Raw genomic sequence first — 15,353 nt, forward strand, 5'->3', positions numbered from 1 at the left:
TCTTGGTATGTCGTTGAAAATTTTCACGAACAATATCAAACATGTCACTGTTCACAATAGCAAGGTGCATATTATGTTTTATCTTGTACAAAATATCTTGGAAAAATCTACACTTGGCTACCTCATCAAGAGACTTGTCATTCAAAATCTTTTCAAGAAATCGACGACCCGACTCGAGAGGGGCACCCTCTTCATACGGTATCATGTGATACTTTCGAACAAGTTTCATTTTCGTAAATTTGTAGCGACAAAAGCAGGAACAATGAATGAGCAGAGTTGGTTTTTGGTGAGCTTAAATAGTATTTCTCGAGCCTTATCCACATCACGACACTTGGTAAGAGCCTCCAATAATTTTTGTACTGGTCGTAAAATTGTCACTTCCCGAGAGTTGAGGGGGATATTTTTAGAGTTTAGTAGATTGTGTACAATTTCAACTAAAATGTTGATTTGTTTAGTGTTTGCCTCAACCAAGGATTTTCGTTTGTTTTTCATAACTTGGTGAAGAAAATCGTGATGAACGATAAGGTGAGCAGCCATTGTGAATGATTGTGGGGTGGTGATGGTTTTCTTTTATACTGTCTCATAGGCAACAGGGTATTCCTCGATGAAATTTGAGAGTATTCTCATGGATGGTGGGGAGTGTGGATCGTTGTTTATCATCATTGCTTGGTATGGTTTTGACATTACATCTTCGTAGGCCTGATATGCGCCTCTCCATCGATCTCCAAATTGTTGAACAAGTAGATTTTTAATTTGAGCAGCATCAGAAAGACTTCTCATGAGTATGGAGGATTATGAAAGAATAAATGGACAACTGTTTGTTGGAATGATTCCGAATGAAATATCCATTTCGAGTATGCTGAAAAAGGCAGAGAGAAGAGAAGTTGAGCTATTGAAGATTGATATTGAAGGAGGGGAGCATGAGGGTCTAGAGCCATTCATCAGGGAGTATCGAGTTTGTCAGGTAAGATAATTTCAGCATCTGAGAAATGTGATTGAACTGCTTACTATTTGAACTATAATAGTTTTACAAATTTCATCCACCGGAAACAGTAATACCTTTGTCATTTCCAGATATTCATAGAAGTCCATGGAACCCCATCTGAACATCTGAGAATGCTGCAAACCATGGCAAAGTGAGAATCTATTCTCCAGATTTCAAAAAATCCAACGTTTTTCCAGATACAACTTCCGAATCTTCAACGTGGAACCCAATCCATACTGTGTAAATTGTTGTGAATACAGTCTGATTCAGGACAGTTGTATGGATCAATATGGAGTGTATCCGTTGGTTCCGATTGTGCCGAAAGTTGAATTTTAGGTTATCCAGTTGTTTGACAAGTGTGATAAATTTATTTTTCTGATCCTCTGAAAATGTTCTCCCGCTTTTAATAATTATGTTTCTACATCATGCCATGTAAGCTAGCGAGTTGTATGTTCCAGTATTTTTATTCAACAATTTTCAAATCATCTATGTCTATTAATCTATGTGACCATTGTACCTGCGTGTTTTATCTTTCAGCGGTATTCAAAATCTTCAAGGCTGAATCTAAGTGACCAAGATCCAAAAAAATAAACTCACTGCTAGTATTTCGTGACAAAATAATTGCGAAACAGTAACATATTTATAATAGAGATCACTCTCATTATTTTTTTTCACAGTCATTTCCAAATAAAAAACAAAAAATAAAAACAACCGTTTTAATAAGAATTTCAAATACAAGCAGTTTTCATTTGAAACTTTAAATATTTTACATAATTTATTTTTCCAAAAATATAGAAAACTATTATAGGAAGGGCCGCACCCATTATATTCTAGGCCACTGAAGTGTTGAGATATTGGAAAACGAAGGGTGTGTCTCGGGTGGTTCCGTTACTTTTTTTCAGTTTATTTGACCTACAAAAGTCGTATAAAAATTGGAGAACAAGCTGACATATTCAGAATTTTTCTGTTTCATTTTCTTTCTGTTTTCTCAAGATTTTACAAGAAAAATATTAAGCCTCTCCTTTCAGTTTGTTCCTTTAAAAATGATCTACAGTCAGCCTACTATCTTTATCATCTTCCTTTTATGTTTCTTGATCATAAATATCGTGATTTGCTCCTTGATATTTAGGAAAGGTGAGTTTTCATAACATAATGTTCCATTTCAATACCGAAACTTCTAGAAAAACATTTCGAAGCTGATAAGATGATTGATGTCTACAACCCGAATGCTCTGAAAGAGCTCCGTGCAAATTTTAATCTAAAAGCGAATAAGTACAGTCTGGAATTGTCTCAAGTGGCTAGGGGAGCAGATCACAAGAGATTCTTTGGAAAAGTGAAATTGGAAGCATTCTGTGCGATAAAAGAAAGGATAGGAGATGTTGAGGATGGAGGGAAATATGTTTGTAATCCAAGAGCAGTCAGGAAAGATAATTGCACGTGAGTTTGGAAAAATAGAGGGCAAGAACATTCGGGTTTCTTAATATTGGTCTCAAATCAGAAATTGTTATTTCACCGTTTTGAACAGCGATTTTTAAAATTACACGAAAAGGGTTAGTATCTGTTTCATCAACATTTCTTCTGATTTCTCGAAACACGAACTCATTTTCAATTTTCCTGAAAAATTTCTTTCTTTCAAATTGTTCGATATATATCTCTCTCGGACAACCAGTCTGGAGGCATCAAGGTACACACAAAAACGATTTTTCGGATCCATGTTCCAATGATTATCTGGATTCAACTTATCTTTTTGGCATTCTCCCGGTGAATAGAAGAACAGAATAGACAGTCCTGTTTTCATTTACAAGAGAAAAAAAAGAGCTTTTCAGGCTTTTGTCAGAAAATTAGACTGAAACCGAATCGTCAGCTAAAATAGTTCTTTGTGAATTTGGACTGATTTCTTTCATTTTTGAAACAGTTCAAGTTATTACTGTTTCAATACGTTTAGAAATCCCCTGTGACGTTTTATTAAGAATTTTCTAGAATCATTGAGCACGTTTTAAAAATAAACATATATCCATTGCAGACTAATCTCCCTTGGCCTCAACAATGCAATTTCCTATGACCAGCACATACAGAATGTGACAGGAGGACATTGTAGGATACTTGGAGCTGATAAGGACCCACAGAACATTACAATTCAAGAGAACTATGAGAGAATAAATGGACAACTGTTTGTTGGAATGATTCCGAATGAAATATCCATTTCGAGTATGCTGAAAAAAACAGAGAGAAGAGAAGTTGAGTTATTGAAGATTGATATTGAAGGAGGGGAGCATGAGGGTCTAGAGCCATTCATCAGGGAGTATCGAGTTTGTCAGGTAAGAGCATTTCACCATCCGAAAAATTATACAGAAAAACGTTTCTTTTCCAGATCTTCATAGAAGTACACGGAACCCCATCTGAACATCTGAAAATGCTGCAAACCATGGCAAAGTGAGAATCCATTTGCCAGATTTCAAAAAATCCAACATTTCCAGATACAACTTCCGAATCTTCAACGTGGAACCCAATCCATACTGTTTCAATTGTTGTGAATACAGTCTGATTCAGGACAGTTGTATGGATCAATATGGAGTGTATCCGCTAGTTCCTATTGTGCCGAAAGTTGAATTTTAGGTTATCCAGTTGTTTGATAAGTGTAATAAATTTACTATTTCTTATCTTCACACTTCATAAAACAAACCAATTGTTCTGCAAATGTTCCTCCGTTTTTGGAAACATCACGCTATGTAAACTAGTGCATAATTTGTTCCAGTGGTTCGAACATAGTTCCTGGTAAAAATTATAATATCTTCTTCACTAACATCTTGACCTCTTTCACTGACTATTGTTTACAGCTTCTCAAAATATGTTCAAAAACAGATTGCGACTTGAAACTGCTGAAAACGCACTTTAAAGCTCAAAACAGTTCAACACTGAATTCAAGTAATCAGTAAACAAATTAATGAACTCACTGCCAGTATTCCGTTACAAAACATTAGCGAAACAGTAACTTTACCATTATTATTATCGGATCACTCTCAGTTTTCATAACCATTACCCACAACTGTTTCATTAGGAATTTTAAATACAAAGGGATCTCATTTGCAACTTTTGCAATATTTACATACTATATTTTTCAAAAAATTATAGGAAGGGCCGCACCCATAGTATTCTAGGTCAGTGAAGTGTTGAGATATTAGAAATCGAAGGGTGTGTCTCGGGTGGTTCCGTTACTTTTTTTCAATTTATTTGACCTACAAAAGTCGTTTAAATATTGGAGAATAAATATCGTGATTTGCTCCTTGATATTTAGGAAAGGTGAGTTCTCATAACATAATGTTCCATTTCAATACCGAAACTTCTAGAAAAACAATTCGAAGCTGATAAGCTGATTGACATCTACAACCCGAATGCTCTGAAAGAACTCCGTGCACAATACAATCTGAAAGCGAATAAGTACAGTCTGGAATTGTCTCAAGTGGCTAGAGGAGCAGATCACAAGAGATTCTTTGGAAAAGTGAAATTGGAAGCATTCTGTGCGATAAAAGAAAGGATAGGAGATGTTGATGATGAAGGGAAATATGTTTGTAATCCAAGAGCAGTCAGGAAAGATAATTGCACGTGAGTTTTGAGAAATTGTGGGCAATAAAGGTAGTTATGGATTTCGAACAATGGTCTCAAAACAGAAATTGTAATTTCACCGTTTTGGAACAGGGATTTTTTGAAATTGTCCAAAAAGATTTAGTGTCACATTTGTAGAACCAATTCTCAATTTCATCAAATTAACTTTTGTCTTTCTTGAAACAAACTCATTTTCGTTTTTTAAACTGTCTCGCTATCAAATTTTTCGATCTATATCTCTCTCGGACAACCAGTCTGGAGGCATCAATGTACACACTGAGACGATTTTTCGGATCCATGTTCAGAAGAATATCTTGATTCAACATCTTGCTGCCATTCACCCACTGAATAGAACAACAAAATAGACAGTCCTGTTTTCATTTACAAGAGAAAAGTGTTGAAATCTGTTCCGTGGATATCCCGACGGCAAAATTGAGATTATAATTTAGATATCAGCCACCGTGTGAACTGGCTAACGGCAGTGAATTCGGCAGGGCAAACTATAATTATTTGGATTTTGAGAAGAATGAAAAAAGGATTTTTCGGATTTTTGAGTTAGAAATAGAAAATCGAAATAGAGATGTCAGTGCATCTGGGAAGATTCTGAAGTAAATTCCCAAAAAATTGCCGTTATTTTATTGGAGTATATTACTTTGTGTCAATAATGAAACCTAATAATGTCATAAATAAAGGTCAGTTGTGTAAACATGAGTTAAAAAAAGTGGTAAAAATAATCTTTCTATACCGATTTCTCCAATTGGGACCAAATTTTTTGCAAGACTCCGCAAAAAAAACTCGGAATGATGAAACTCCGATAATAATAGAATCGACGATAGTTTTCTTATACGTATAAAACTGTTTCATACACGACGTAGATTTACAGAAACTGTGAAATTCTGCTCTCAAACAAATTTAAAATCCTCTCTTGTTCTTGTTTTATACTAACATAATACACGGTTTCAGATAAGACATTAAATTATTTTAGAATCTTCTTTTACAATTTAGAACCTCCATTTTTGTGCATAAACTTTGTAAATTTAGTTTTTGCCATTCTAAACTCACATTTTGATATATTTTCTAAGAGTGAAGTTGCAAAAATCTATTGTGCTTCGATTGAGAACTTTGTCATAGGAACAATTTTGAAAAAAAAGACTGCTATTCACAAAACGTGGTTGGTTCTTAAAAACAAATGACGCCTGCATTTTCGACATGTTGAAATCTGTTTCTTGGATATCCCGACGGCAAAAATGAGATTGAAATTTGGATAGCATTGGCCAGGTGCCACTGAACTAGCTAACGGCAGCAAAATCGGCAGGGCAAACTATAATTATTTGGATTTTGAGAAGAATGAAAAAAGGATTTTTCGGATTTTTGAGTTCGGAATAGAAGAACACGTTATTGGATGGCTGGGAAGAATCTGAAGGCGATATTCAAACTATTACCGTTATTTTACTTACTTGTAATATAACTTTGTGTCAGTAGTGAAACACAATCATAAATTTCCAATTTTTTGCAGAACACCACAATGAAACATGAAAACCCGACAATATAGGATGTTATCCACAAACTTTTTTTAACGTATAAAACTGTTTCGTACACGATGTAAATTTACAGAAACTGTTATATTCTGGTTGGTTGACATTTTGAATTTCTTTTTCTTTTTTTAATATTAAAATAATACACCGTTTCGAATGGAACATTATACATTTTTCAAAGTTTGTTTCTCAATTTGATTTTTCTTTTATGTTCCCATTCAGTTCATACTTCTGCTACCTAAGTTTTCTCAATATTTTTTTCAAGTTTTATTTAAAAGAAAATGTAACTACAAAAAAGTATTTGAATGTACAATGTGAATTCAACCAAACATACAACTTTGGAAAGAAAAAATGACTGCTACATATGTAAAATGACTGCTACATATGCAAACTTTGAAAAATGTATAATGTTCCATTCGAAACGGTGTATTATTTTAATATTAAAAAAAGAAAAAGAAATTCAAAATGTCAACCAACCAGAATATAACAGTTTCTGTAAATTTACATCGTGTACGAAACAGTTTTATACGTTAAAAAAAGTTTGTGGATAACATCCTATATTGTCGGGTTTTCATGTTTCATTGTGGTGTTCTGCAAAAAATTGGAAATTTATGATTGTGTTTCACTACTGACACAAAGTTATATTACAAGTAAGTAAAATAACGGTAATAGTTTGAATATCGCCTTCAGATTCTTCCCAGCCATCCAATAACGTGTTCTTCTATTCCGAACTCAAAAATCCGAAAAATCCTTTTTTCATTCTTCTCAAAATCCAAATAATTATAGTTTGCCCTGCCGATTTTGCTGCCGTTAGCTAGTTCAGTGGCACCTGGCCAATGCTATCCAAATTTCAATCTCATTTTTGCCGTCGGGATATCCAAGAAACAGATTTCAACATGTCGTGTTGACAGTTGCCAGGTTACACGTTTTGAAAAACCCGGACTTGGATGCTGGTCGTTCAGGCGCATCCTTTGTTTGTTATCTTACCGCGTCTCCGGCTGCAGATGCTTGTCGTTCAGGCACATCTGAAGAAGGAGTTATGCGTAAGCTTACGAGCATGGATGCTTGTCGATCTGGCGCATCCAAGGACAGGAAGTTCATTACCACGGACAATTCAGGACAGACTTCGGATAAGTACGCCGCCTCTTCGGATCCACCCGGAAGAAGAGATGGACTAAAGTCATATTGTTTCGGTCCGACGATCGAATCATCTGACACTGTTTCGGACGTGGCTGCTAGTCGTTCAGGCGCAGCCAGAAGAGGAATAGAACGTTTGACTCCGGTTCCAGAGGTTTGTCGATCAGACACACCTGGAAAAGGTTTCAACCGCGCTGTCCCGAATCTGGATGCTGGTCGTTCAGACGCATCCACTAAAGAATCTGATCAGTCCGCTCCGAATCTGGGAATCCGTCAGTCGAGCTCACACAGGAGAAGATTTGGACTAAAGTCATATTGTTTCGTTCCAACGATCGAATCATACGACACAGTTTCGGACGTGGTTGCTGGTCGATCTGGCACAACCGCGAAAGATACTAAACAGTTCAATCCCACTCTTGGAGCTAGTCGTTCAGGCGCATTCAAGTCCAAGGATGACCAGAAGTCATCAGGTTCCGAGTACTCTCAAAACGTCAAGTTGAGGAGACCTCGTACCATTGACGACTGGGCGAACAACCGCTTGCCCACTCACCGTGTCCGGCCTTATCAACCTCGTAAACCGAAAGCCAAGCTTGCACGTTATGTTCTCATAACTCAAGCCGCCGAGCCTCAGACCCCCCGGAGTGTTGACAGTTGCCAGGTCCCCGATCAGGCCTCTGTCCCACTCCAAACTAAAATGCATTAATTGATTGTATAAATTACTATAATTTATTCAATTACATTTATGTATTTTACTTTCTGTTATTTATCTTCTTTTTTCCCTGTTTTCTCTTTCATTGTAATAGGAAGTAATTCCTTTTACAATTCAAATCGCCGCCAACAACGATGTCTGCGTCTCCACTACAGTTCAAAGGCGCACGTCTTTTCCACCATGAGGAACTCCCGCCGCGACACACAGCAAACGACTGCTACAGTAGCTGACCGACACCCACGCTGGCCTATAATTAATTTCCCTTTCGAGAGAGTTTCTTCCCTTTTTATAGTTGTTGTTTTTAACCACGAGAGAAAGTGTGTTTCTACCGCGAATCCTTCTAGGAGGCGCTGATAATAACTCGCTGAGAGCTCATAGAATGCAACCGCGAGAATTCTCTATAGAGAATTCCACCGCAGTAGCTTTCTATGCAGTTTACCTCGTTTCCCCCCATTTTCTCTGTTGCTTTGATGTAAAGGCACGATCAGTTAAAGGTTTTTAATGCCGACCTCGTGTCAAGCTTTTATCCTTGAATAAACTGATTGTAGACTAAACCGCGTAACTGTACATTGGGTCCTGCGTACCTCTGAACCACCTAAATAAGCAGGAAACCACCGAGACGTGTAGCCTCCCTAGTCGGCTAATAACCGACGGCCTTCTATCTCTAGAAGGGGCGGCCACATGTCGAAAATGCAGGCGTCATTTGTTTTTAAGAACCAACCACGTTTTGTGAATAGCAGTCTTTTTTTTCAAAATTGTTCCTATGACAAAGTTCTCAATCGAAGCACAATAGATTTTTGCAACTTCACTCTTAGAAAATATATCAAAATGTGAGTTTAGAATGGCAAAAACTAAATTTACAAAGTTTATGCACAAAAATGGAGGTTCTAAATTGTAAAAGAAGATTCTAAAATAATTTAATGTCTTATCTGAAACCGTGTATTATGTTAGTATAAAACAAGAACAAGAGAGGATTTTAAATTTGTTTGAGAGCAGAATTTCACAGTTTCTGTAAATCTACGTCGTGTATGAAACAGTTTTATACGTATAAGAAAACTATCGTCGATTCTATTATTATCGGAGTTTCATCATTCCGAGTTTTTTTTGCGGAGTCTTGCAAAAAATTTGGTCCCAATTGGAGAAATCGGTATAGAAAGATTATTTTTACCACTTTTTTTAACTCATGTTTACACAACTGACCTTTATTTATGACATTATTAGGTTTCATTATTGACACAAAGTAATATACTCCAATAAAATAACGGCAATTTTTTGGGAATTTACTTCAGAATCTTCCCAGATGCACTGACATCTCTATTTCGATTTTCTATTTCTAACTCAAAAATCCGAAAAATCCTTTTTTCATTCTTCTCAAAATCCAAATAATTATAGTTTGCCCTGCCGAATTCACTGCCGTTAGCCAGTTCACACGGTGGCTGATATCTAAATTATAATCTCAATTTTGCCGTCGGGATATCCACGGAACAGATTTCAACGTGTTGAAAATTCAAACGTTTTCAATATCCACTTTTTTTTAAAAATAATAGCCATTTTTTGTTTCCACAGTTGTTTGGTTCCGGATTCATGAAATTGGTATTAAAATAAGAAAAAGAAAGGATTCTCCAAGTTTCGATTTGAGATGGATACCCATATCTTGAAACTGAAATTTTCTGTTTCAGTTGGGTTTTAAGTGTGAAGTCAAATAAATTTTCAATCAATTTGTCGAATATTTTTAATTTTTAAAAAATTCGGTAAAGTTTTGACAGTTGTTCACCAGAATTGAATTCCGACTTCCGACTTCCGGCTTCCGACTTCCATTTTCAAAATTTTACTTCCGACTTCCTTTCTAGAAAAAATCACTTCCGCGCAACTCTGTTGTTCACCTATCGCACATTCAATACTGAAGTTTCTTAAATTTATATAATGGAACAGGAAATCTGAAAACTTGAACCACGCAGTTTTGACATCTTAACTTTGTTCATTTTTTTTTTCAAAAATTGATGTGTGGGGAGTTTAGAAATTGCTCTAATCGTATCAGTTTTCCTGGAAGTTGCCCTCATAACTTTTTCAATTCCAAAATCTCATCCTGAACAACAATTCATCCTATTAAAAATGACATTCATTTAAAACAAATCTTCATTTTCCATCTTTCTCTTCCTTTTGTTTCAATTCTCAATTCTTCCGAGAACCGTCTACCTACATATCTACCGTTCTCATCTATAAGACCCTCCCTCTCTCTATTTTTTTTTCACCGTCGGAGAATAAAAGAGACTAGAATTCTATTTTCAGGGGTAGAACGAACTAGGACACTGATACCATCTATTTTCATTTAATATGGTGAGTTTTCGGTGGTTTGACCTACAAAGAGTATTTACATAAAATCTGTTTCACCATAGTCATTTTCTACACACATTTTATTATCTATCAATTGTTTGTAGATGTGCCGCTCAAAAATGATCTACAGTCAGTCCACTATCATAATCAGTCTGCTTGCATGTATCTTGATCATAAACATATTGAGTTGCTTCTCAGTATTCAGGTTGGGTAAGTATTTTCACTGTTTTGGATTCTTCTTAAATCTGAAAATTTTTGAAATTTTTATTAATATTCTTTTTTTTAGAACAAAAATTCGAAGCAGACGAGCTAATTGATATCTACAATCCTAATGCTCTGAAAGACCTCCGTGCGAAGTACAATCTGAAAGCAGATAAGTACAGTCTGGAACTGTCTCAAGTAGCTAGAGGAGCAGATCACAAGAGATTCTTTGGAAAAGTGAAGCTGGAAGCATTCTGTGCGATAAAAGAGAGGATAGGAGATGTTGATGATGGAAGGAAATACGTTTGTAATCCAAGAGCAGTCAGGAAAGATAATTGCACGTGAGTTTGTAAAAAATAGTGCGTAGTAATAGAGCATTCTGATTTCCAATGTAGTCTTCAAATCAGAAATGTTAATTTCAATGTTTATAAACAGTAATTTTTTGAAATTTCACCAACTCTACTTATGACCAATTTCAATCTAAAACTAATCACACTTGTGTCTCAAAACTATTTTCTCTTTCAAATTTTTCGATCTATATCTCTATCGGACAACCAGTCTGACGGCATCAATGTACACACTGAGACGATTTTTCGGATCCTTGTTCAGAAGAATATCTCAATTCAACATCTTCCTGCCATTCTCCACTTGAATAGAACAACAAAATAGACAGTCCTGTTTTAATTTACAAGGGAATGTTGAAGATCTTTTCAGGCTTTTGTCAAAAAAATAGACTGAAACCCATAGTTGTCAAGGCCCGGGCCGGCCCGGCAAGGCCCGGCAAGGCCCGAAGGCCCGGGCCGGGCCGGGCCGGGCCGGGCCGGGCCGGGCCGGGCCGGTGGAAAATTTTCAAGGCCCGGCCCGGCCCGAAGGCCCGGCTTCAAAAAATGACCCTTTTTTTTCCATTTTTTTTTTTCGAAATTTTTTCAATTTTTCATCGGAAATGTGACCATTTTTAACTATTTTTCAGAATTTCTTCTAATTCTGACTGATAGTCGAAAATTTGACTTTTTCGCGAAAAAAATCAAAAAAATTCAAAAAATTTAAAAAAAATTTGAAAATTTGACTTTCGCGCCAATTTGCCCGGGCCTTCGGGCCGGGCCTTAAGCCCGGCCCGGCCCGGGCCTTAAGCCCGGCCCGGCCCGGGCCCTGATTTCGCCGACAAGGCCCGGCCCGGCCCGGCCCGGGCCGGGCCTTGACAACTATGCTGAAACCTAAACGTCTACTACAATGGTTCTTTGTGAATTGAGTCTGATTTCTTTCATTTTTGAAACAGTTCAAGTTTTGACTGTTTCAATACGTTTAGTAATCCACAGTGACTTGTTATCAAGAATATCTTTCGATCTTCGTATTGTTTCGAAAATAAACATATATCCATTCCAGATTGATCTCCCTCGGCCTCAACAATGCAATTTCCTATGACCAGCACATTCAAAATGTGACAGGAGGACATTGTAGGATACTTGGAGCTGATAAGGATCCACAGAACATTACAATTCAAGAAGCATATGAGAGAATAAATGGACAACTGTTTGTTGGAATGATTCCGAATGAAATATCCATTTCGAGTATGCTGAAAAAGGCAGAGAGAAGAGAAGTTGAGCTATTGAAGATTGATATTGAAGGAGGGGAGCATGAGGGTCTTGAGTCATTCATCAGAGAGTATCGAGTTTGTCAGGTAAGAGCATTTCACCATCTGAAAAATTATACAGAAAAAACGTTTCTTTTCCAGATCTTCATAGAAGTCCACGGAACCCCATCTGAGCACCTGAAAATGCTGCAAACCATGGCAAAGTGAGAAACTATTCTCCAGATTTCAAAAAATCCAACATTTTTCAGATACAACTTCCGAATCTTCAACGTCGAACCCAATCCATACTGTTCCAATTGTTGTGAATACAGTCTGATTCAGGACAGTTGCATGGATCAATATGGAGTGTATCCGTTGGTTCCAATTGTGCCGAAAGTTGAATTTTAGGTTATTCAGTTGTTTGACAAGTGTAATAAATTTACTTTTTCTGATCCTCTCATTTCACAAATTGAATGAATTGTTCAGCAAATGTTTTTTCGCTTTTAATAATGCTGTTTCTACATCATGCTATGTAAGCTAGCGAGTTGTATGTTCCAGTTTTTTTATTCAACAATTTTCAAACTTAATCTATGTGACCATTGTACTTGCGTGTTTTATGTTTCAGCGGTATTCAAAATCTTCAACGCTGAATCTAAGTGACCAAGATCCAAAAAAATGAAAGAAATGATAGTATTCCGTGATAAAATAATTGCGAAACAGTAACCTGTCCATATTTATAATAGGGATCACTCTCAGTATTCACAATCATTTCCAAATAAAAAGCAGAAAATAAAAACAATCGTTTTAATAAGAATATCAAATACAAGCAGTTCTCATTTGAAACTTCCAATATTTTACATATTATATTTTTCCAAAAATAAAAGACTTTTATAGAAGGGCCGCACCCATAATATTCTCGGCCAATAAAGTGTTGAGATATTTGAAATCGAAGGGTGTGTCTCGGTTGGTTCCGTTACTTTTTCAATTTAATTGACCTACAAAAGTCGTATAAATATTGGAGAACAAGCTGACATATTCAGAATTTTTCTGTTTCATTCAGTTTTTTTCTAAAATTTTCAAATGGAAGATATGTTTCTTTGTAGTTTTTCTTACAAAAATGATCGATAGTCCGTCTACCGTCATCATCAGTTTACTTTTATGTTTCTTGATCATAAATATCGTGATTTGCTTCTCAGTATCCAGGTTGGGTGAGTATTTTTCACCGTTTTGGATTCTTGTAAAATTTGAAAAAGTTTTGTTATTTTATTTTTACGATTCCTCTTTTTACCCACTTTTAGAACAAAAATTCGAAGCCGACGAGCTAATTGATATCTACAACCCTAATGCCTTGAAAGATCTCCGTGCGAAGTACAATCTGAAAGCGGATAAGTACAGTCTGGAATTGTCTCAAGTGGCTCGGGGAGCTGATCACAAGAGATTCTTTGGAAAAGTGAAATTGGAAGCATTTTGTGCGATAAAAGAAAGGATAGGGGATGTTGATGATGGAGGGAAATATGTTTGTAATCCAAGAGCAGTCAGGAAAGATAATTGCACGTGAGTTTGTAAAAAATAGTGGGCAATAAAGGTAGTTATGGATTTCGAACAATGGTCTCAAAAAAGAAATTGTAATTTCACCGTTTTGGAGCAGTGATTTTTTGAAATTATCCGAAAAGAGTTAGTGTCACATTTGTAGAACCAATTCTCAATTTCATCAAATTAACTTTTGTCTTTCTTGAAACAAACTCATTTTCGTTTTTTCAACTGTCTCGCTTTCAAATTTTTCGATCTATATCTCTCTCGGACAACCAGCCTGAAGGCATGAGTGTACACACTGAGACGATTTTTCGGATCCTTGTTCAGAAGAATATCTCAATTCAACATCTTCCTGCCATTCTCCACTTGAATAGAACAACAAAATAGACAGTCCTGTTTTAATTTACAAGGGAACATTGAAGATTTTTTGAGACTTATGATCGGAATTTCATCAAAATTTAGTAAAAACTAGTATTCTTTCATTTTTCGTCGGAAAAATAGGCTCACTAAAATAGTTCTTTGTGAATTAAGTCTGATTTCTTTCATTTTTGAAACAGTTCAAGTTTTTACTGTTTCAATACGTTTAGAAATCCCCTGTCACGTTTTATCAAGAATTTTCTTGAATCATTGAGCACGTTTTAAAAATAAACATAAATTAATTGCAGACTAATCTCCCTCGGCCTCAACAATGAAATTTCCTATGACCAACACATTCAAAATGTGACAGGAGGACATTGTAGAATACTTGGAGCTGATAAGGATCCACAGAACATTACAATTCAAGAGGACTATGAGAGAATAAATGGACAACTATTTGTTGGAATGATTCCGAATGAAATATCCATTTCGAGTATGCTGAAAAAGGCAGAGAGAAGAGAAGTTGAGCTATTGAAGATTGATATTGAAGGAGGAGAGCATGAGGGTCTTGAGCCATTCATCAGAGAGTATCGAGTTTGTCAGGTAGGGGATTTCAACATCTCGAAAATCTGAAACTGACAAACTTTGTCATTTCCAGATCTTCATAGAAGTCCACGGAACCCCATCTGAACACCTAGAAATGCTGCAAACCATGGCAAAGTGAGAATCTATTCTCCAGATTTCAAAAAATCCAACATTTTCCAGATACAACTTCCGAATCTTCAACGTGGAACCCAATCCATACTGTGTCAATTGTTGTGAATACAGTCTGATTCAGGACAGTTGCATGGATCAATATGGAGTGTATCCGTTGGTTCCGATTGTTCCGAAAGTTGAATTTTAGGTTATCCACATGATTTTTTTGACAAGTTAAACTTATTTTGTCTGTTTTTCCTATTTAACAATCAGAATAAACTTTCTCATAAATGTTACTTCGTCTGATTTAATTAATATGTTTCAACAGTATTTTATGTGCATAAGCGTCTTGGATGATGCAGTGGGGGAGATGGAAATCGTCATACTAAAAATTACTACATGTTCCTCACAAAATTCTTGAGTTCTTCCACGAACAACTGTTTACAGCTGGCAACAATTTCAACACTAAATCTACGTGACAACAAGATCATCTCTACACACTTCGTGACCTCAATTTTTTAATCTATCTTATTCAAATCGATTTTCGAAAAGTAACTTGACCACTGATACTTGATAAGGATGAATCATGGATAGACAAATAAAGCACCTCGGAGCTCGGTACCCATATCAAATTTGTTTCATGTTTAAATTGAAACTGTAGTTCGGTTTTTCCCAAAAAGTTATTTTCTTATT

The 15,353-nt window shown here is 36.1% G+C and overlaps 4 protein-coding genes and 1 pseudogene across 5 annotated transcripts; 4 read left to right on the forward strand and 1 right to left on the reverse strand.

The window, feature by feature from the left end:
- Window positions 1-570: 570 nt before the first annotated feature.
- Window positions 571-780, reverse strand: GCK72_012314 (uncharacterized protein; the record flags this gene model as incomplete). Its single annotated transcript, XM_003089884.2, has 1 exon — window positions 571-780. One exon carries the CDS (start codon window positions 778-780, stop codon window positions 571-573), a length of 210 nt encoding a protein of 69 aa, XP_003089932.2.
- A 4-nt stretch (window positions 781-784) lies between these two features.
- GCK72_012315 (uncharacterized protein) lies at window positions 785-1,321 on the forward strand (the record flags this gene model as incomplete). Its single annotated transcript, XM_053729009.1, has 3 exons — window positions 785-964; window positions 1,075-1,136; window positions 1,183-1,321. 3 exons carry the CDS (start codon window positions 785-787, stop codon window positions 1,319-1,321), a joined length of 381 nt encoding a protein of 126 aa, XP_053583781.1.
- Window positions 1,322-2,189: 868 nt separating this feature from the next.
- Window positions 2,190-4,592, forward strand: GCK72_012316 (annotated as a pseudogene). The gene is made up of 5 exons: window positions 2,190-2,422; window positions 3,009-3,303; window positions 3,357-3,418; window positions 3,463-3,542; window positions 4,333-4,592. Coding segments are annotated over exons 1-5 (930 nt in total).
- Window positions 4,593-10,422: 5,830 nt separating this feature from the next.
- On the forward strand, window positions 10,423-12,482 carry GCK72_012317 (uncharacterized protein; the record flags this gene model as incomplete). Its single annotated transcript, XM_053729010.1, has 5 exons — window positions 10,423-10,513; window positions 10,590-10,845; window positions 11,888-12,182; window positions 12,237-12,298; window positions 12,344-12,482. The coding sequence occupies 5 exons, from the start codon at window positions 10,423-10,425 to the stop codon at window positions 12,480-12,482; spliced, it is 843 nt and encodes a 280-aa protein (XP_053583782.1).
- A 709-nt stretch (window positions 12,483-13,191) lies between these two features.
- Window positions 13,192-14,868, forward strand: GCK72_012318 (uncharacterized protein; the record flags this gene model as incomplete). The annotated part of the gene is made up of 5 exons (XM_053729011.1): window positions 13,192-13,282; window positions 13,373-13,628; window positions 14,273-14,567; window positions 14,623-14,684; window positions 14,730-14,868. The coding sequence occupies 5 exons, from the start codon at window positions 13,192-13,194 to the stop codon at window positions 14,866-14,868; spliced, it is 843 nt and encodes a 280-aa protein (XP_053583783.1).
- Between the last annotated feature and the right edge of the window lie 485 nt (window positions 14,869-15,353).

The sequence above is a fragment of the Caenorhabditis remanei genome, chromosome IV (assembly GCF_010183535.1).
Source record: "Caenorhabditis remanei strain PX506 chromosome IV, whole genome shotgun sequence".
NCBI classification, from domain to species: Eukaryota; Metazoa; Nematoda; class Chromadorea; order Rhabditida; family Rhabditidae; genus Caenorhabditis; species Caenorhabditis remanei.